Raw genomic sequence first — 22,477 nt, 5'->3', positions numbered from 1 at the left:
ACATAAAGGAATCCTGTGCAAAAGGAAGGGATCCTCAGGAGCTTAGCCTAGAATGGGTGGCAGAGCTGGTGGTTGGGAGGCGGAGCTAGTGCTGGGCAGACTTATACGGTCTGTGCCGGGGCTGGTGGTTGGGCGGCGGGGATAGTGCTGGGCAGACTTATACGATCTGTGCCAGAGCCAGTGGTGGGAGGCAGGGATAGTGCTGGGCAGACTTATACGGTCTGTGCCAGAGCTGGTGGTTGGGAGGCGGGGTTGGTGGTTGGGAGGCGGGGATAGGGCTGGCCAGACTTATACGGTCTGTGCACTGAAGAGGACAGTACAAATAAAAAAGTAGCACATATAAATTTATCTTCTTGGGCAGACTGGATGGACCGTGCAGGTCTTTTTCTGCCGTCATCTACTATGTTACTATGTTAGTGTCTTTTTTTTGTGTACCTTTGGCCCCTGAGAGCCAGCCACTCTTTGCATTTACATATGGGGGGGAGGGGGGGAGCAACAATATACCTGGACTACTTTGAGTCAGGGATATACTGAATATCCCTCTTATTTTTCTCAAACTTTAAAACAGGCCTTAGAACCCCTGCAATTTGAGGGCGGTTCTATCCTAGAACAGTACGTTGATGTCTTCTGGTCTGATCACCCACTAAAGAGGCCTGTATAAAATACTCTGTGCTATTGCTTAATCATCTATATAACATAGGCCTTAAAGCCAATAGGAAGAAACTCCAGTTCTGCCAACCCAAAGTTATGTATTTGGGATTTCTACTCAGTCACAGTAGCACAGAATTGTTACCCACCAGAAATGCTGCTATTGGAACTTCACGACGGCCTACTACTAAGAAACAACTTAGAAAGTTGCTTGGAATAGCAAATTATTGTAAACAATAGATCATGGACTATGCTGTTATTACCAAACCCCTCCAGGATTTGTTTTCAGGTGAAGTTCCAGAACCTCTGCCCTGAGGACAGGAACAAGAGCAAACCCTAACACTACTTAAGCAGGCCTTGTCTACTGCCCCAGCATTGGGATTACCAGATTACACAATTCCATTCACCCTGTTTTGCCATGAACAGAATTGTATTGCTTCTGGATTTCTCACTCAACCCCATGGGACAAAGTCTATGCCAATTGCTTACTACAGTGCTGATCTTGATTCTGTTGCCAAAGGATACCCACCTTTTTCAAGAGTGGTGGTCATGGAGGAAGTGGCGTCACCGAACAGCATGGCCGCATAAGCGCTGAGCTCCTGCTCACCCACACTAAAATCATGGCGATTCTCTGGCGCTTGGTAACATTATCGCTATAAAAAATATCGGTGAAATTGCTAACAACTGATTCAATTTATGACGAGCTCCCGACCAGAATCAACGGACTTATCCCGCTATGCTTTTCCTGCCGGGGCAACGTCACAGTGTGTACGCAGTCAAGGGCTGGAGGCCCTGCGGAACCCAGCTGTTTCCCAGAGCTCATCCCCGAGGGATTTGTTCGCTTCAGGGGATGGGCCAGAGGATCAAGAGACACTGAGAGGCATATTTTCAAAGCACTTTGGGAGGCTAAGTTCCATAGGTTTCTATGGAACTTTGGGAGGCTAAGTGCTTTGAAAATATGCCTCTGAATCTCCCTGAGCTGAAGGATTTGTTGCAGTAAGTTAGATTGGATTTTAAAGCGATGCGGGTGGATTTAGCCATGCTGGGAGCAGATCTACAGGGTGACATTCCGGAGTTGGGCAACAGATTGGAGGAGGCGGAGACCCAGCTGGAACAGCACTCTGAAAAATTTACCTTAGTGGATCAGCGGCTAGCAGACCTTGACGCGGGACAACAGTCTCTGCAGGACAAGCTTGAGGATCTAGAGAACCACAGTCATCGTCGAAATTTGCGATTTCGGGGTCTCCTGGAGACTCCCCTGTACCAAGATAGTGAGTCAGTTGTTCAGAAGATGGTAAGATCTTTGCTGGCGGGTGCAGGGACCCCGATTGAGCCTAATATGGTCCTATTGGAGAGGGCGCACAGAGCGCTGGGACCGGCGCGTAATAACATAGCTAAAGATATAATTGCCTGCTTTCAGGACTATAAAATCAAGGAGCAAGTGTTAAAGGCTGCACGACAAGCAAAGAACTTTCAATGGGATTCCTACAATCTAGAAATCTATCAAGATCTGGCGGCGGCAAACCTTTAGACGTCGAGCGGAGTTGAAGCCGGTTACCAAGAAGCTGAATGAGATGGGCCTCCGTTACAGGTGGCACCATCCATTTGCCTTAATTTTCTACAAAGATGGCCGTCAACATCAGATTAAGTCAATTGCAGAGGCACGAGAGGTCCTACCAGAGGGAGATTCAACATCACAGCGGCTGGCCCCCAAATCTACTGGAGCCGCTCCTGTCAGCGCCCCTCCCTCAAAATGGCAGTGAGTTATGAACGGTCATAAGCGTTTGCAGCAACAGCAATCAGCAAATCAACTAACTTTATGTACTTTCTTATATGCTGTGTTTTTTCTACTCTTTCTTGCTGGAACTATTCGCGCTATGAAGGGAGGTCCTCAGCATTTGCATACTTGATGAATATATGATGGAATCACTTGAGGGCATCCCCCCTGAAGAGTTCTGTTGGTGTCACAAATGGTTAGGGTCTCATAGTTCAATAGTTTTGTTTGAGATACACTGCATTTTTAGTGTTAATACTTTGATATATTGTGTGGGTTGGGCGGAGGTCTTATGCTCGCCTTGCACTTCCTCTGGTGACATCCCACCCTTTTAGGTGGGGGTCTTAGAATACTGGGGAGGATTCAGGGAGGGGGGAAGGGGATGAGGGTGGGGATTGGGGGGTGGGTTGAGATGAAGGAGTGAGTTTAAGGGTTTTGGTTTGGGACGGGAGTAAGATAAGGGGCAGTTTGGATAGGGGGAGCGGTTTTTGGTGTGTGAATGTCTTAAATGACTAGTATTTCTTTGGTGCTTATGAACTCTAGGGGGCTGAACAGTCCACGAAAGCGGCAGCTCTTGTTCCGGGAGCTACTCTGCCTTGGGGCGGATATGGCCCTACTGCAGGAGACTCATTTAAATCCCGTTCATGAGCACTTGTGTCATCACCGTAAATACCCTCACTTGTATTTTGCTTCTAACACTGATAATACCAAGACCTGAGGAGTTATGGTAGATTTAATAGTTCCAAACCATGGCAAATTTTGAGGGTGGTCAAAGATGAGGGGGGGGGGGCTGATATATATTAGTGATCTTCAAGTTGGGGGGCTGTACATACACTGGTGAAAGTGTATGGTCCCAATGCGGACCATGGGGAACACTTCTCCAACTTGGATCAATTGCTGTTGAAGCATGGGGAGGGGTCTGTGCTGGTAGGGGGAGATTTTAACCTCACAGTTCATTCCCAGTTGGATAACTCTGCTCAGGAGGTTCATTATGCGCAGTGAGATAGAAGGCTGTTGCATGCGTTTATGGCTTGCTGGCAATCAATAGATCTTTGGCGTCAAGATAATCCTACTTTGCGAGTGTACTCATACTTCCCCTCAGTGCATAATTCCTTCTCCCGGATAGATTTTTGATTGGGGGGACAGTTTGATTTTGCAACAAGTTTGCAGTCACCATGGGGTAGGCCACACTACCTGGCAATGGCGACTAGATGATACACTGCTTGCGGATATGGTACATCTCTCCCAATTAGAGGGTCAGATTAAGGGTTATATACAGTTCAATGATACGGGGGAGGTCTCACCGGGTATACTCTGGGATGGTTTTAAGGCAGTCATGCAAGGTCATTTTATTGCTTTGAGAGCTCATGTAAGGAAGATGCGTACGTCTGAGGAAGATAATTTAAAGAAGAGATTAGCTAAGGCTGAGGAACAACTTCACAATCAGGGGTCGCAAGCCAATCTATCTTTCTCAGATCAGATACATAAAATTTGTACTGAGCTCTATGACCTGCAAGTGGTGGATGTTTCTGAGCAATTGCAGAGGGCTCGGCAGTCCCATTTTGAGTTTGGTAACAAAGCAAGTAGACTCTTAGCTCATAAGCTTAAACAACAGAGCACTAAGACACACGTAGCCACTCTTAGGGATAGCTGTGGGAAGCTTCATTCAAATCCTGTGTATATTATCATCATAGCTAAGAGCTTTGGTTCAAGGCCTGACTTTGGTTCAGGATCTAAAACGAGAGAAAACCTTACAGGCCCATGACTCTAACCTGAACTTTAGTGTGACTGCAGAACTCATGATCTGTTGTGACACTTTCATGCAGCAGAATGAGGAACAGGCGTAGGTGGAAAAACAGAGTGGTCAAAGATGTTTTAGTGAAAAACAGAACAAGATAACTCCTCAGGAAGATGACTTAGAGGCATATTTTCAAACTTTGGAAGGCTAAGTGCTTTGAAAATATGCCTCTTAGTCTTCCAGGAAGAACTAGTCCATTATTAGCTTTTCCAGTAAATACTAACCACATTATTATAATAGCCAATCAGTGTTAACCATTATATTAGCATATATCCAATAAATGGGATTATTGTCAGATTACCTAGGTATGACCTGTTATGTTAATGACCGTATATAAGTGATTGTACTTCCTACTTCAATGGAGAGACAGTCACAGCCAGTACCTTTGTGCAAGCAGGGCTGCTCTCTCATGAGAAACCAATCAATTGTATCTGCATTGGCAAGTAATCCTATTGCTTTCTCATAAGTAGCCTTGAGTCTTTTATATCTGCAAATTGGCTTTAGCTGGTAATTTGGGGTGAGGGCGAAAGAGACCCTAAATAAAACATTAGAGACTCAGACACAGAGAACACCTATGTGTAGCTGTGGTACTGTACTCCCATAAGCAATTGATTGTACATATACTTGGAGAAAAATAAATAAAAGTATTTGATTGCTTATATATTCTTTGGAGTCTCAGATATAGCAGTACTTTTGTATAGCAATGTTCCATACTCCCGGTGAGATATCACTGATCTGCTAATTGTACAAATACTTGGTAAGAAATAAGGTATCTAATTAAACTCCTAACTGATGCAGCCTTGGGTGATTTATTTCTTCCTAGGTATTGGTGGGTGAACCACCATATTGGGAGGGATAAATGCACCTAAAAATACACCTGATAGCCTGCAATCCCTGTTCCGACAATTCTATGAAACTCTCTGTGCGTCAGACGCTGATCCAGCTGCTGATGATATAGCCGCATACTTAGATAGGGTGGATTTACCTAGACCCCTGATGGCGAACCTATGACACGCGTGTCAGTACTGACACGCGTAGCCATTTTCAGTGACACGCGCCGCATGTGGCCGCATACAGAGAAGCAGCGGAGTTCCTTGCTGACACCCGGGGCGGATCGCCGATGCGCCCCCCCCTCCCCCCCGGTGCAGCGCGACCTCCCCCCCCCCGGCGAAATCACCCGGTGCATGTTTACCCGCTGGGGGTGTGCCGTGTGCGCTCCTATTGGCTCCCTCCCTGCTGCTCCCTCTGCCCCGGCTCCTCACTTCCGGCCGGCGGAGCAGAGAGCAGCGGAATGCCGTGGGGGACGCATCTCTGAGGGCCCTGTGATCACCATTACCAGCAACCATCATCCAATCTACTGTTCTGGGGTGTCGTGGATTTGTAATTGACCACCATTACTGAGATAGGTGAGGGGGAGGCTGGGAGAGGCGAGGGCATGTGCTATGGGTGCCGTTTCCCGCCATTAGAAATAGCGGCAGCCATCTTAATTTACATAAGGTGGTCAGTTAGGCTAGTTAGGGCTAACAGGCTATCTATAATTCTATCTTCTGTCTCTGCCCCCCTGATGGAGAACTCAAAAAATAAAAAACCAAGGTTAAGTAAAGGAAGTGGTAGTAGCAGTAGCCGACCCTTTCAAGAGACATGGACCGAGATGTATGGCATTATAGAAAAAAATGGCAAATCATTTTGCGTTCTATGTACTGAAACGGTAGTAAGCAGAACGTGGAATATAAATAGACATTTTGAAACTAATCATTCCCAGCTCTTGAAAAAAAGTGAGGATGAACGGAAGGAATACATTTCCAGGCAGCTACACTTTTATAAGAGCCAATCTAAGTCCATCCTTAAATTTGTAAAAGGTTCTACAAATTTAACATCTGCAAGTTTGAGCATTGCTCACTCCATAGCTCAGCATGGAAAAGCACTCAGTGAGGGAGAATTTATTAAAGAAACTCTCCTAAGATGTGCACCAGTTCTATTTCACGATATGCAGAATAAAGATGCAATTATTAAGAGAATATCTGAGTTACCAGGAAATTTGGAGTGCCTGGATCCGATTACCAGACACTTTTAGCACCCTGAAAAATATAGCAATGGCTTTACTCACAATTTTTCCCTCTACGTACTTTTGTGAAACCTTATTCTCAGCGTTAAATAATATCAAAACCAACAAAAGAAACAGATTGACAGATGAAGTTAGTAGCGCTTGCTTGGGCTTGAAGTGTACAAAATACCAACCTTCAATTGAAGATTTAGCCAATGAAATTCAGCAACAAAAAAGTCACTAATAGGCAGATTAGTTAAAGAATTCCCCCTCCCCCTCACTTATCTTAGTTCACGGCACCCCACACAAGTTAAATAATATCAAGACCAACAAAAGAAACCGATTGACAGATGAACAAAGAAGTCACTAAGTAGGTAAGTTAAATAATTAGTTTTTGGTTTATTAAATACAGTTTTATATTACAATTATACATTTTTGTTATTTAAACTATAAATATCGCGAAATTATGGTTTTTTTCTCGAAGTGACACACCACCCGAGTTATGCTCGGTTTTTTGGCGAATTTTGACACACCAAGCTCAAAAGGTTGCCCATCACTGACCTAGACTGTCGGAAGGAGCCAGTCAAGCACTGTCTCAACCTATAGCTTTGGATGAAATACATCAAGCAATTCAAGATTTGGCTCCGCATAAGGCCCCGGGACCATATGGTTTTATTAATAAATTTTATAAGACATTTGGAATTAGAAAAAGTGCAGAGAAGGGCAACGAAAATGATAAAGGGGATGGGACAACTTCCCTACGAGGAAAGGCTAAAGTGGCTAGGGCTCTTCAGCTTGGAGAAAATGTGGCTGAGGGGAGATATGATAGAGGTCTATAAAATAATGAGTGGAGTTGAATGGGTAGATGTGAAGCGTCTGCTCATGCTTTCCAAAAGTACTAGGACTAGGGTGCATGCGATGAAGCTACAATGTAGTAAATTTAAAACAAATCAGAGAAATTTTTCTTCACTCAACATGTAATTAAACTCTGGAATTTGTTGCCAGAGAATGTGGTAAAGGCGGTTAGCTTAGCGGAGTTTAAAAAAAGGTTTGGACGGCTTCCTAAAGGAAAAGTCCATAGAGCGTTATTAAATGGACTTGGGGAAAATCCACTATTTCTGGGATAAGCAGTACAAAATGTTTTGTCCTTTTTGGGATCTTGCCAGGTATTTGTGATCTGGATTGGTCACTGTTGGAAACAGGATGCTGGGCTTGATGGACCTTTGGTCTTTCCCAGTATGGCAATACTTATGTATTTATATTACTCTAGATGGAGTTCTAATCCAGTATGGCTGCTCTATCCCCACACAGCACTACACAAAGCACATGGCACACATACAACCTGATGCAGACTTCAAGCAGGTGGCAGCATGTTCCTCAGATGGTCAATCAGATGCAACGCAGGTCTGCTCCTTGGATTGAATGTCAACACAGCAGCCTGTGCCTCAGATAATAGCTCCTTTTATATAGAAATCACGGGCTGCAACAGTGTTAATGAAGTGTATTCTGGTCTTGTTGGTGATGCACACGTAACATTTTGTTATCCCCATTGTTGTGACTTCAGGGGCCGCAACATTGTCTCACTGGCACCACATTGATGGGGTCACTGTGACAAGAAGCCGGGGTTTCATGAACAATTGCAATCTTGGCAGCCACAGTGTCTCTCCGGGTGCATGGGAGATTCCAAGACTTCTTGGCTGGTCTGGCCACAACATTGGTGCCGATGAGAATGTTGTTATTCTGGTAAACTGGTGTCTTTGGCAGCATTCTGTATGCAAGGTCGAGGCTCATTTAACAATAGACTTTAGCAGTGAAAGATGAAAAATCATGGTCTGTATTAAGTGAGGTTGCTAATACTGGATAGGGCCGTGTATTATAATCCTACATATCTTTGTTATACAGGAACACATATAGTACTATATATAATGCTTCATAGTGCTGGTTTCGCGCCTACAGATAGATAAGGGCCTCAGAGAGAAGATGAGTGGGGGTCATGGTGAGAAAGGTGCCAAATGGACAAGGAGACTCTAGCAAGATAGATAAGAAAAAAGACAGCGGAAAGCAGAAACCAAAGACTGGGACCAACACCACAAGAAAAATAAAATGACCAGATAACAAAGGTAGAAAAAAAATGTTTATTTTATATTTAGTGATTAGAATATGTCTGTTGTATGCAGGGCTTTTTTTTGAGGGGGTACTAAGTACCGGCACCTTTTCCATTGTCTGCTAAAATTGACCCATGGTCCCCAAGTTTTAATGAAAGAGCTCAGGCTCTACACACCAATTCTGCCTTGTCAGAGATTCTGTGACTGGTTGCAGGGGGCCTGGCTATTGTGGGGTGGGTCCAAAGGCATAGCTAGGGGGGGCGCCAGCAGAAGTCTGCTCTCTGCTCCCCCCATGCCTTCAACCTGGTTCCGCTTCTGAGTGGGTCCCTCGGTGATCACCCCACCCCTGAAGGGTAGCCTAGCATTTGACTACCAGCACCTTTTCCATTATGTGCTGAAATTGGCCCATGGTCCCCAAGTTTTAATGAAAGAGCTCAGGCTCTACACACCAATTCTGCCTTGTCAGAGATTCTGTGACTGGTTGCAGGGGTCCCGGCTGTTGTGGGGTGGGTCCCTCAGTGATCACCCCACACCTGAAGGGTGGCCTGGCATTTGACTACCAGCACCTTTTCCATTATGTGCTGAAATTGGCCCATGGTCCCCAAGTTTTAATGAAAGAGCTCAGGCTCTACAAACCAATTCTGCCTTGTCAGAGATTCTGTGACTGGCTGCAGGGGGCCTGGCTATTGTGGGGTGGGTCTCTCAGTAATCACCCCACCTCTGAAGGGCAGACTAGCATTTGAGTACCAGCACCTTTTTTACTAGAAAAATGTGGAATGAATGTGAATCTGTCAGGACTGGTTTTAGACAGGGCTGGGGCCTGCAATCTCATTTTGCTCTGATAGTTTGTATCCAGCATATTCTGTTTGGTGCTACGTGATCAGTGAGTTGACAACACATATACAAGTAGGACTCTTCGTTTTGCATTCATTACTTGGTGTATTTATTGACCCCTGATGCAGACGCTTTTTAGTGTCGAAACACGGCCTGTGTCGGGTTGTTATCTCTGATATAATAAAGACTGTTGGACTCACGTCTCCAGTGGTGAATCGTCTATTAGTCTCTACTTTTGCCTTCAGTCTCTAACACAGCAGTGGTAAACGTCCAGCTTTGGGATGTACCACCCTTGGCACCTCTGCAAGAGTGAAGAAGAGGCTGTCCGTCCCCTTTCCCTAGTTCCCACTTCTTCTAGTACTGTATTAAAGAGAGTTAAGTAAGTTACCCAAATCCAAAATGGCGCATCTGTCCCCTGCAGTCACGTCACGTGCAGAGCGCGCCTCCACCATCCATCCATCCATCCATCCATTCCTAAACCTAAAGACACGTACTACTACTCTACTCTGCTGCTCTTCTTGGAAAGAAACACCTCCTCCACCACGGCGCGAGCGCGGATTGGTTCCCTCCGTAACGGCTACGTGCTCCGCACGAGAACAAGCTGAGGGCGGAGCCATAAGCAGGGCGGGCGAACCGCTCAGGGCTGGAGAGCGGATTGGAGGTCGTCGTCGCTTTGGTCGGCTAGGTCTGCTTCGCGTACGCACGCGGGGTGGAGCCACGTCACAGACGCAGGGCCTGCCTCAGAGTTGCTCACGGTGCGCGGGGGCTCAGTGGCTGCTGCTGGTCTTGTCCCCGGTGAGGGGCCGCAGCCGCCATGGCCGGCCAGCAGTTCCAGTATGACGACAGCGGCAACACCTTCTTCTATTTCCTCACGTCGTTCGTGGGACTCATCGTCTTCCCGGCCACCTACTACCTCTGGCCCCGGGACCAGAACACTGGTGAGTGCGGGCGGCGCTCTCCTCCTCACGCGCCCCCTTTCCCCACTGACACTGCCCCTCCCCCACTCTACGCTTGCTTTGGCTTAGTTTCCTCCACCCCCCCCCCCCCATCCCACCCCGACATTTATTGCATTTGTATCCCACATTTTCCCACCTCTTTACAGGCTCAATGAAAATATATAAGAAAATAGACATTTAGTATTGCATAAGGATCTTGGGTAACATGATAATAATAAAGCATGATAGTAGTGTAACAGGTAAATATCGTAACAATGCATCAAACATGCGTGGGATATGCATAGAGGAATCCTGTGCAGAAGGAATGGATCCTCAGAAGCTTAGCTGAAATTGGGTGGCGGAGCAGTTGGGGGGAAGAGGGGGTGGTGGTTGGGAGGCGAGGATAGGGGAGGGCAGACTTATACGGTCTGTACCAGAGCCGGTGATGGGAGGCGGGACTGGTGGTTGGGAGGCGGGAAATACTGCTGGGCAGACTTATATGGTCTGTGCCCTGAAAAGGACAGGTACAAATTCAAGGTAAGGTAGACTGGGCAGACTGGATGGACCATGCAGGTCTTTTTCTGCCGTCATCTACTATGTTACTATGTAAGGCAATTCTGGATATATGTGTAGGAGTTCACATTTGTTGGTCCTTGTGGTATGCCTTGTTGAAGAGATGGGTCTTCAGTAGGTTGCGGAAGTTAGTTCATTCATGGATCGTTTTTAAGTTGCGCGACAGCGCATTCCAGAATTGTGTGCTCAGGTATGAAAAGGTTGACGCATGCGTTAGTTTGTATTTTAGACCTTTACAGTTGGGGAAGTGAAGATTAAGGAATGTGCGGTATGATTTTTTACCATTCCTGGGTGGTAAGCCTATCAGGTCTGACATGTATCTTGCTAAGGATGTAAAAAGAATCGAAGCGGTGCAAAGAAAAGCTACGAGTATGGTATGGGATTTGCGTTACAAGACGTATGAGGAGAGACTTGCTGACCTGAACATGTATACCCTGGAGGAAAGGAGGAACAGGGGTGATATGATACAGACATTCAAATATTTGAAAGGTATTAATCCGCAAACAAACCTTTTCCGGAGATGGGAAGGCGGTAGAACGAGAGGGCATGAAATGAGATTGAAGGGGGGGGGGGGGGGCAGACTCAAGAAAAATGTCAGGAAGTATTTTTGCACGGAGAGAGTAGTGGATGCTTGGAATGCTCTCCCGCGGGAGGTGGTGGAGATGAAAACGGTAACGGAATTCAAACATGCATGGGATAAACACAAAGGAATCCTGTTCAGAAGGAAAGGATCCTCAGGAGCTTAGCCGAGATTGGGTGGCAGAGCCGGTAGTGGGATGCGGGGATAGTGCTGGGCAGACTTATACGGTCTGTGCCCTGAAGAGGACAGGTACAAATCAAGGTATACACAAAAAGTAGCACATATGAGTTTATCTTGTTGGCCAGACTGGAAGGACCGTTCAGGTCTTTTTCTGCCATCATCTACTATGTTACTATGTATGCCGGGGCGTCTCCGTGAATGATTTTGTGAACTAGGATGCATATTTTGAACGTGATGCGTTCTTTGAGTGGGAACCAGTGTAGCTTTTCTCATAGGGGTTTAGCACTTTCATATTTTGATTTGCCGAATATGAGTCTAGCTGCAGTATTCTGAGCTGTCTGAAGTTTCTTGATTATTTGCTCTTTGCAGCCAGCGTACTTTGCTTTTCCTCCTCCACCTCTTACCCTCCCCTACCCGCCGTAACTGCTCCATCCCTCCTCCCTGGCCCACCTGCATCCACTCTTCTCTTATGTCAGCTTCTCTACTACTACTTAACACTTCTATAGCGCTACAAGGCATATGCAGCGCTGTACACCATACACATAAAGACAGTCCCTGCTCAAAGAGCTTACAATCTATGAAGGCCAACAGAATGTTGAGTATTATTAGAAAAGGGATGGAAAATAGGGGGGCCCACAGGGAAAAAAAATAAAAAAAAGATAGGGGAAACTCCATGTATGTGTGTCAAGAAACGAGGTTATAAATTGTGGCAAAGCTACGGCTGCTAAAGTAGAATTTTGTTATCAAGCGCAGCGTATGTTTCCTTAAGAATGTAACATATTGCATAATTCTTGTATTTATTTGGTGTGTTTTGGTTTTCTGTAAAGTGTGTTTCTCTACCTAATAAAAACATATTTAAAGAAAAGGAATGGAAAACAAACATGAGGATGTTATAATGCCGTTATATCGCTCAATGGTGCGACCGCACCTGGAGTATTGTGTTCAGTTCTGGTCGCCGCATCTCAAAAAAAGATATAAAGGAATTGGAGAAGGTGCAGAGAAGGGCGACAAAAATGATAAAAGGGATGGGACGACTACCCTATGAGGAGAGGTTAAGACGGCTAGGACTCTTTAGCCTGGAGAAAAGGCGGCTGAGGGGTGATATGATAGAGGTCTACAAAATAATGAGTGGGGTAGAGCAGACAGATGTGAAGCGTTTGTTTACACTTTCTAACAATAATAGAACCAGGGGACACAAGATGAAATTAGAATGTGGTAGGTTTAAAACGAATCAGAGAAAGTTTTTCTTTACTCAGCTCGTTCTTAGACTCTGGAACTCATTGCCGGAGAAGGTAGTGACGGCAGCTGGACTTGCTGAGTTTAAAGGGGGTCTGGACAGATTCCTGAAGGAAAAGTCCATTGATCATTATAAAATTTGGGGTTTTTGCCAGGTTCTTGGGGCCTGGATTGGCTGCTGTCTGAGAGTGCTGGGCTTGATGGACCTTTGTTTTTTTCCCAGCGTGTGTAAATAAGACGGGTAACAGACAGAACAACTAAGAGGTAAGGGGAATTAAAGAGGAGGGGATAAAAGATACAGGCAAGTGAGCAGTGGTTAGGACTCTTTACTTTCTCTCGTGATTCTACACAAGTACATAAGTATTGCCACAGTGGCCAATCCAGGTCACAAATACCTGGCAAGATCCCGAAGAAGCTCAATACATTTTATGCTGCTTATCCCAGAAATGAGCAGTGGATTTTCCCCAAGTCAATTTAATAATGGTCTATGGACTTTTCCTTTAGGAAGGCGGCCAAACCTTTTTTTAAACTCTGCTAAGCTAACCGCCTTTACCACATTCTCTGGCAACAAATTCCAGAGTTTAATTCTAATTCTCCTGCCCCTATTCCACCCGCCCTTTTTTTTCCATCTGTTGACAGTGTTGATCCTGCCAAGCCATTTCCTCTCTTTAACACCCCATCCCCATACTTTCTGTCTTCCAAGTCTTTACTTCAGTCTCTTCCTCAAGTTCTTTGTCTCCTGTATTTCCCTTGCCTCGTTCCTGGTCATCAGCTTTCCTCTTACCTTCACTGTCCTCGACTTCTTATCTAGTCTGCAGCATCTACCATTCTGTTGCTTCTCTGATTGGCATTGTGTACTTATTGTTGATATTTTTTCTTTCTTTCTGATTGAGGATGGATGAAGGGACGTGCTCACCACTTTCTTCTCCCACCCGTTTGCTGCTTTGTGTGCATCGTTTGCCTCTTGGGCAAATTGTTTTGTTTTCTGCTCTCTTTACTGTGGGCTTTCCAGGGAGAAGAGTAATTGCATACTGTACTGTAGGGAGCTCTCTGTGAACTCACAGAGCAGAGATGTGCCTTCTGGCAACAAACTGTAGCTCTGAAGAAACTATTTGGGGCAGTTATTTTGTATTAATAGAAGCAGAATTTGTTCACCATACCTGGGCAGTTCAGTCAAAAGGGTGAAATAAGTAAGCTTTTATTTTATGTAATTCAGTAGGTTCTCTAATATTGGTATTAGGCTGACTTTTTCAAGGAATGTTGCTACTATTTGAGTTTCTGCCAGCCAGGTACTTGTTGGTCACTGTTGGAAGCAGGATGCTGGACTAGATGGATTATTGCTCTGACCTAGTATGGCTATTCTTATGTTTCTCATCTAAATGTTAGGATAAATGTAGTCTGTTTACTGAATGCTGGCTGCTGCTTGTTCATATTTGAAGTGCAGACAATCAAAGGTCCTGCGATGTTCCAAACAGCGCTGGACTTTACCGTTCCTATCATTAGCGATATCAACATGCAGATTTAAACATGCTATTATCTCTGATTATAGGGTAAAAGTGCGGGAGGTTTCTGTCAGAATATGTGCTCGGGCACAATCCTCCTGCACTTGTTTGTAAAGTCCGGGCTGTCAAAAGCCCAGACCTGTCAAACATGGGGGATGGAGGTCTATGGGACCCCCAGACCACCTGCAGTGCAAGGCCCTGGTGACCAGTGCCCCCAAACCCCCATACACCCACCCTAAGCCAGCGACATAGGGGCTGACCCCCCCCCCCCCCCCGACAGAAGTTAACAGAGGGCTGGAGATCTGGGTGGGACCACCACTATTTAAGGGAGTTGGGCAGAGCTGGGTGCTGCCATTTTCAAGGTGGCGCTGGAAGAGCAAGTACTACTCCCTCCTCAGCTACGATACTCAGTTACAGGGGGGCAGGGAAGGGGGCGGCTAGAATACCAGGGTGGGGGGGGGCTCATGTTTGTGGCCTAGTGGGGCTTTTTTTTATTGGGGTGTTAAAGGGGGCTGGAGCCCCATGTCTCTGGCTTGGGGGGGCCTGCGGTGCTCCTGTGGGGGGGCCTGCTAGCATGCAGATACATGCTGTACAGGGCTCACCATTCCTCCCCAGTGTTCTAAGCTGACTTAGGGTTTGCCGCGGGCAAAGCACCAATGTTTGGTGCACTGCCCCCCCCCCCCCGATTATTGGGGGGGGGATAATAAAATACCTGTTTAGTATGCATGTGGTCAGAGCCCTCAAGCAAGTTGTTTCACGTGCTTGGGGGCTCTGATCATGGGGCGGTAGGAAACGTGGGTACTAGTATGGTGCTAATAGCCTCTAGCGCCCACGTTTCCTCTGATCATCGGCGTGTGAATTAGGCAAGCTTTCAGTGTAGGTTTTTATGATCTTGAGAATAGCTGTAACTTCCTTGTCATCAGCAGCAGATGGTCATAACTCCAAAGTCTCTGGATTTGTTTACCAGCAGGTGGAAATGAGAGCACTGGATTGAACTCATATATAGGACAGTGTGCTCCTTGGTCAGTTAGTATATCTCTATTTCTAGCAGTTGATGGGCGATCTCTCACTAGCTCCTGGTTAGAGAATGACATGGAGACAAAGCTTGTCCCCGTCCCTGCGATCTCTGTCTCCATCCCCGCAGGGCCCTGTCTCAATCTCTGTCCCCGCGGGCTCTGTCCTCATCTGCCGAAGCCTCGAACACTTATAGCTTTATATTTAAAGGAACAATTTTCTGTACAACTGTTTAAAAATCACAAATAGAAAACAATAGCAAGCAACTATAATAACCTCCCCCTACCACCCTGTACCCTTCCAACCCCATCAATAGATGACTTCTACTACCCCAAAAAAAAACCCTAATACACCCAGGGATAAAAAATACAGTCCACTCTGTATGCCCTGATAGGGAAGAAATATGCCCTACAAAGCACTGTTATGATTTTTTAAATCTGTGGATGAATAATAAGTCATCAGCAATCTTAGGATTCAGTCTAGCTCTCCTGTCCTCCACAGTCCTTTTTTGCAAAAGAAATGTCTTCTCAAAAGATGTGCAAGAATGCACAGGATCCCCCATGCAAATTTTGCCAGCAAATTAGAATCACTCGAACATACATAACTGTCCAGTTCATTAACAGCTGTCAAAGTACAGAATGATACGGGGACAGTTTGTCCCTGTGGGTTCTGTCCCCGTCCCCCCTGTCATTCTCTTCCCCTGTTTTTTTTTGTTACTCTTCATTCCTTCACTCATTTTAACCCTTTAATTGTCCATATTAAAAGCACGCTTTGAGGTGGAGGTTGTTCTTCCAGTATTTCTTCTGAACAGCACTTGTCTTCTACACACAGTTGACAAAGTTTTGTGGTGTCTTTCTAAGCAGCTTTGTGGGGTGAGTACTTTTAAATTCATAGTAATGTAGTAGATGACGGCAGGTAAAAGACCTGTAGGATCCATCCAGTTTTCCCAACAAAGATAAACTCATAGCATCAGGTATGATGTGATACTTGATTTGTCCTTACCATTTTTAGTGCACAGATGTAGAAGTCTGCCTGGCACTGGCCTTGTTCTCCAGCTACCGAAGCTGAATCTGTGCAGTCACGATCAGGGCACAGCAGAAGTCTGCCCGGCACTGGCTTTGCTTCCCAATTACTTGTGTTGCCTTGTTGAGTTTGCTGACATGGTTTTATTTTTAGCTTGTATTGTATGGCGGCTGAGGTAGTTAAACACTGCTTTTTCTATGGGATTCGAAGAGCAGCGTTGGGATAGTATGCCTTTCACTTTTCAGCCACAAGTGAGTTGGATAGTTATGCAGGACTCACGGAGCCATCGGATTTCCACATGGGGGAATTGGCTTCTCTGTCTCCACAGTGCTTTCCCTTCTGAGTCAGTCGGGTTACATTTCAGCTGTGCCTCCAGCTGCATGTACTTCTGCTCTGGATATGTTTTCACCTGAATTTTTTCTTTTATTATATCAAGCATAGCTTGTTAAACGCGCTCAGCCTGCCTCTGCAGTCAGACATGCCTTATAAGAAGGAGTGGAGGAATGGCCTATTAGTTAGAGCACCAGTCTTGCAATCCAGAGGTGGCCGGTTCAAATCCCACTCCTTGGGCAAGTCAGTTAACCCTCCATTGCCTCAGGTACAAACTTAGATTGTGAGCCCTCCTGGGACAGAGAAATATCCAGAGTACCTGAATGTAACTCACCTTGAGCTACTACTGAAAAAGGTGTGAGCAAAATCTAAATAAGTAAATAAATAAAAATAAAGAGGCATGTGGAACAGGTGTCTGAATTTGAATCTTTCTCCTCCATCTTCTTTCTGAGGGTGAAATTTTGGCAACTTCATTTCTTTCTGTTCTTGAGATTATAGTGGAAGAAGAACTGCAGCTGGATGAGGTGGATGATCCTACGCTGTTCGCTTGTTTTATAAGGAGGAGCTTGCCTTCCTGTATAACTAAGGCTTTAAAAGTCCTTAATATCTCCTCTCCTTCCACTCAGCCTTTAGTTACTTCTTCCAGGCCTATGATGGCAAGCACTAAGAAGCCTCCCAAATCCTTTCCAGTACCTGAGGCTAAAATGGAAAATATACAAAGCAGATCGTTGATAGATAAAAATGATTTTAATAATATACTAAAATATGCATACAATAGCCCGACACAGGCCGTGTTTCGCCCTACTGGGCTGCTTTAGGGGCTACAAAACAAAATAATATAAATAATCATAATAAGAACATAAAAAACATAAAATTAAAATTGAAATTAAAAAATTCAATCCAAATCCCACAGAATTAACATATATATGAAAAAACAGATAAATCAAAATATACATATATATATATGCAGAGTCATGGAATCGGAGGTAGGGTATTATTATGGATTAAGAACTGGTTGAAAGATAGGAAGCAGAGAGTAGGATTGCGTGGCCAGTATTCTCAGTGGAGGAGGGTAGTTAGTGGGGTCCCGCAGGGGTCTGTGCTGGGTCCGTTGCTTTTTAATGTATTTATAAATGACCTAGAGATGGGAATAACTAGTGAGGTAATTAAATTCGCCGATGACACAAAATTATTCAGGGTCGTCAAGTCGCAGGAGGAATGTGAACGATTACAGGAGGACCTTGCGAGACTGGGAGAATGGGCGTGCAAGTGGCAGATGAAGTTCAATGTTGACAAGTGCAAAGTGATGCATGTGGGTAAGAGGAACCCGAATTATAGCTACGTCTTGCAAGGTTCCGCGTTAGGAGTTACGGATCAAGAAAGGGATCTGGGTGTCGTCGTCGATGATACGCTGAAACCTTCTGCTCAGTGTGCTGCTGCGGCTAGGAAAGCGAATAGAATGTTGGGTGTTATTAGGAAGGGTATGGAGTCCAGGTGTGCGGATGTTATAATGCCGTTGTATCGCTCCATGGTGCGACCGCACCTGGAGTATTGTGTTCAGTACTGGTCTCCGTATCTCAAAAAGATATAGTAGAATTGGAAAAGGTACAGCGAAGGGCGACGAAAATGATAGTGGGGATGGGACGACTTTCCTATGAAGAGAGGCTGAGAAGGCTAGGGCTTTTCAGCTTGGAGAAGAGACGGCTGAGGGGAGATATGATAGAAGTGTATAAAATAATGAGTGGAATGGATCGGGTGGATGTGAAGCGACTGTTCACGCTATCCAAAAATACTAGGACTAGAGGGCATGAGCTGAAGCTACAGTGTGGTAAATTTAAAACGAATCGGAGAAAATTTTTCTTCACCCAACGTGTAATTAGACTCTGGAATTCGTTGCCGGAGAACGTGGTACGGGCGGTTAGCTTGACGGAGTTTAAAAAGGGGTTAGATAGATTCCTAAAGGACAAGTCCATAGACCGCTATTAAATGGACTTGGAAAAATTCCGCATTTTTAGGTATAACTTGTCTGGAATGTTTTTACGTTTGGGGAGCGTGCCAGGTGCCCTTGACCTGGATTGGCCACTGTCGGTGACAGGATGCTGGGCTAGATTGACCTTTGGTCTTTCCCAGTATGGCACTACTTATGTACTTATGTACTTATATATATATACTAGCCGTTGAGCCCGTAAAAACGGGCTGGTATTGAGGTTTTCCTCCCCCCGCGGTCACCACCGCTCCCCTCCCCCCCCGCGAAGTCGCCACCGCTCCCCCCCCCCCCCCTCGAAGTTGTCGCCTCCACCTGGCCCGGGCCCTCTCTTCACTTCTGAACTTACAGATCCATTCGCCGAACGCAGCAACGCACATCAGCTGAGCTGCCCCTTCCTTCTCTGCCTGTGTGTGTCCCGCCCTCGCTGACGTTACGTCACAGGAGGGCGGGGCCACAGGCAAAGAAGGAAGGGCTCACTGCAGCTCAGCTGATGTGCGTTGCTGCGTTCGGCGAATGGATGTGTAAGTTCAGAAGGGAAGAGAGGGCCCGGGCCGGGTGGAGGGGTGGCGGCGGCGACTCCGAGTGGGGGGGGGAGCGGTAGCAACCTCGGCGGCGCAGTTTCCCTCTCTGTCCCCCCCCCCCCCCCGTCATCACGTATTGACGTGGGGGCGGGACAGAGAGGGAAGTCTCTACTGCGCATTTGCGAGTGAGTACGGTCACTCGCTGTTTATATGTTTGATATATATATATATATATATATAATAAAATATCACATTGAAATAAGAAATAAAAGTATAAATATATCAAAATATTTACACTTTTATGTTCTTATTATGATTATTATTCATTATATATTATTTTGTTTTGTAGCCCCTGAAGCAGCCCAGTAGGGCGAAACACGGCCTGTGTCGGGCTATTGTATGCATATTTTAGTATATTATTAAAATCATTTTTATCTATCAACGATCTGCTTTGTATATTTTCCATCTTGGAGTTTGCAGATCGTCTGCCCCTTTGTTTCCTTGGACCCCCAGTACATGAGGCTATGCAGGAGTTGATTTCTGCACAATGGTCCTTTCCAGATGCCAGTCTCAAGGTAGCCAGGGCAATGTCCCGCCTCTACCCCATTTTTCTGGATGAATTAGAAAAGCCTCATCTAGGTTGATGCCCTAGTGATGAAGAAGACCATCCTTCCTATAGTAGATAGTGGTATTGCTCTTAAGGACATCCAAGACAGAAAGCTGGAATTCACCTTATTGCTCCTGTTTGAAGTCTCAGCATTACTATAATGCATAAATCTTTCTTTTGAATAAAATCAGTCTCTGAATTAATGTCACCACACCTTGAAGCTTTAGCCTGTCACATCTCGGATGAATCTTTGTCTAAACAACTCTGCCTCATATTACTTTTACCTTCCTACAGGAAAATGAGATTCAGCAGAAGAGGAATTAAATGATTTTATTTCTAATATTTGTTTTTTTTTTTCTGATAATGTCTTACTGGTTAGTGATGTTAATCTACATTTAGATATAATTCAAGATCCTAATACCAAAATTTTCTCAGTGCTTGGAAATTTACTCAACTTACTGGAACTTCTCGCATAAAGGTCACTAACTGGACATACTAGCATATAGATTCTCAAATCCAGATAATTTCTTTATCTCAGATCCAAAGTGGTTGCCCAATCCTTGGTCTGACCATAGAAAACTTACTTTCACAATTAATTGGAAAGAAGTTTTTAACACCACTAAAGTGACTCAAGGTACCCACCATTAAATCAAGGGGCAAAATCAACATAATAGACTTTTGGTCCAATCTGCCTTTCGACCATCTAATTCTCATATCTCGCTCCCCAAACTTTATTTAAATCTGCTGTGTGACAATTTACAGCCCAGTTTTTTTGGGAGCAGTGTTTTTTTTTTCCTCCATAGAGAAGGAGTTTTCTGTTGCTCCGCAGTTCTGGGCTTTATTTTGAAAACCAGCAATAGTAGCCATTTTTGGGGTGTAGTCATTGCTGGCAATATCTGGGCAGTTAAATTTTCACTTTATTAAATATGAATTAAAGTCCAGCATTTTTTTTCTCATAATCAATATAAGCAAAATTTTAATTAGAGTTTGGCTCACTTAAAGCCAGTAGTAATATAACTAGTCAGAATGAGGTTACACATGGTTAATGTTCTTTCATGGTTGACAATGTCAGAGTAAACTGTAGATCAGCTGCTGATCCCATTCAGTCTTACTTGGTTAAATGGTTGCTTCCAGACTTGTTGCCTTAGTCTTTCTGAGGGCTATGCCCCACAGGCATGGTAGGAGGAGGCCTGGGTTTAGAAGAAGGCTGGGACTAGGTTTATTTCTAGTCTTTCTAGACTCCTAAAGTGTCTCTGCCAAAGGCTTTGACTTGTGGAATCCTATAGAGTTCTGTTTTAGACCCAACTCTTTTCAAAATCTTTATTGCCTCTTTGGCAACATTGGGTCCTAGTTTTGGGGTTAGCATAACCGTTCTGCTTCTTTAGATCTTCTCAAGATAAGCTTCAGGTATTGCCCACATTAGTAAAAGTTATCCAGTAATTAGTCTTCTCATGTGTTATGCTCCTACTCTAGGGTGCTTACCAAATTAGGAATAAAAGGATCATATCTTTGTTTAAGAAGGCCTTAAAGATTTGGCTTTTGGTTAAGGTCAAAGAAGTGGGGACTTGATGAATGTTGCATCAAGAAATGCTGGGAAGGTAAAGTTCCTAGACAAGATGGTTTCATGGAGCAGCTGATTCAGGTACTGAGTAGAGGGAGAGCTATTTTAGCTTGTTAGTAGAATAAGGACTTGGTGAAAGAAGTAATGGTGTTGAGTTCGCTGGGCAGTAATGATCATTTCATGATTAAACAAAGTTAATATAAGAACATAAGAATAGCTATACTGGGTCAGACCAATGGTCCATCTAGCCCAGTATCCTGTTTCCAACAGTGGCCAATCCAGGTCACAAGGAGCTGGCAGAAACCCAATTAGTAGCAACATTCCATGTAACCAATTCCTGGGCAAGTGGTGGCTTCTCTATGTCTGTCTCAATAGCAGACTATGGACTTTTCCTTCAGGAACTTGTCCAAACCATTTTTAAACCCAGATACACTAACCACTGTTACTCTATCCTCTGGTAAAGAGTTCCAGAGCTTAACTATTTGTTGAGTGAAAAAATATTTCCTCCTTTTTGTTTTAAAAGTATTTCCATGTATCTTCATTGAGTATCCCCTAGTCTTTGTACTTTTTTAAAAGAGTAAAAAATTGATTCACTTGTACTCGTTCTACACTAGTCAGAATTTTGTAATCATATCTGCCCTCAGCCATCTCTTTTCCAAGCTGAAAAGCCCTAACCTATATGCCCTTATGTGCTTTGCTAAAAACCCACCTTTTCCAGTAAGCTTTCAGTGTCTAGGACAGGGTTGGCTCTGTGGCAGGAGACTAGAGTTAGTAGATGGTTTTTAATCCGTATTTTGTTTGTCTTCTCTTGTGTTGCTTATTTTTCTCGAGTGAGTAATTTAATGTATGAATGGAAATTGATAGCTAGTTCTTTCCTTTCCAAATTGACGTTCATTTCCATTTTCCTTCCTTTTATTGCTGATTTTTTAAAAAATTGTATACAGCTTCAATTTGCGTGCAGTGTAAGTGGTATAACAAGTTTAATAAATGATAAAAGATAACCTCAGACCCCGCTTCAAGGAGGCCAAACGTTATAGGTCTGGCAAATCCGGGGGGTTTTCTAAGCCTCGGTTTCAGCAGAGACAGCAGTCCTTTCGACAGGACCGTCACCAGACTGCCTCGGCCTCTCGCCCCCAGCAGGGTGGCAGAGGTGCCCAATGATGGGGCCCTGGTCCATTCCTTTCCGGCCATAGGGGGACGGCTGTCTCAGTTCGGGAAGGCGTGG

The 22,477-nt window shown here is 44.9% G+C and overlaps 1 protein-coding gene across 1 annotated transcript in view; it reads left to right on the top strand.

Annotated features, from left to right (window-relative positions):
• Positions 1-9,916: 9,916 nt before the first annotated feature.
• SEC63 (SEC63 homolog, protein translocation regulator) overlaps positions 9,917-22,477 on the top strand; it is a 200,299-nt gene continuing 187,738 nt past the window's right edge. The window contains exon 1 of the mRNA XM_030199182.1: positions 9,917-10,141. Within this exon, the coding sequence (XP_030055042.1) occupies positions 10,018-10,141 (124 nt within the window). The 5' untranslated portion in view covers positions 9,917-10,017. The remainder of the gene's footprint in view (positions 10,142-22,477) is intronic.

This window comes from Microcaecilia unicolor, chromosome 3, assembly GCF_901765095.1.
Source record: "Microcaecilia unicolor chromosome 3, aMicUni1.1, whole genome shotgun sequence".
Lineage (NCBI taxonomy): Eukaryota > Metazoa > Chordata > Amphibia > Gymnophiona > Siphonopidae > Microcaecilia > Microcaecilia unicolor.
This window is presented reverse-complemented; position numbering and strand designations above follow the sequence as displayed.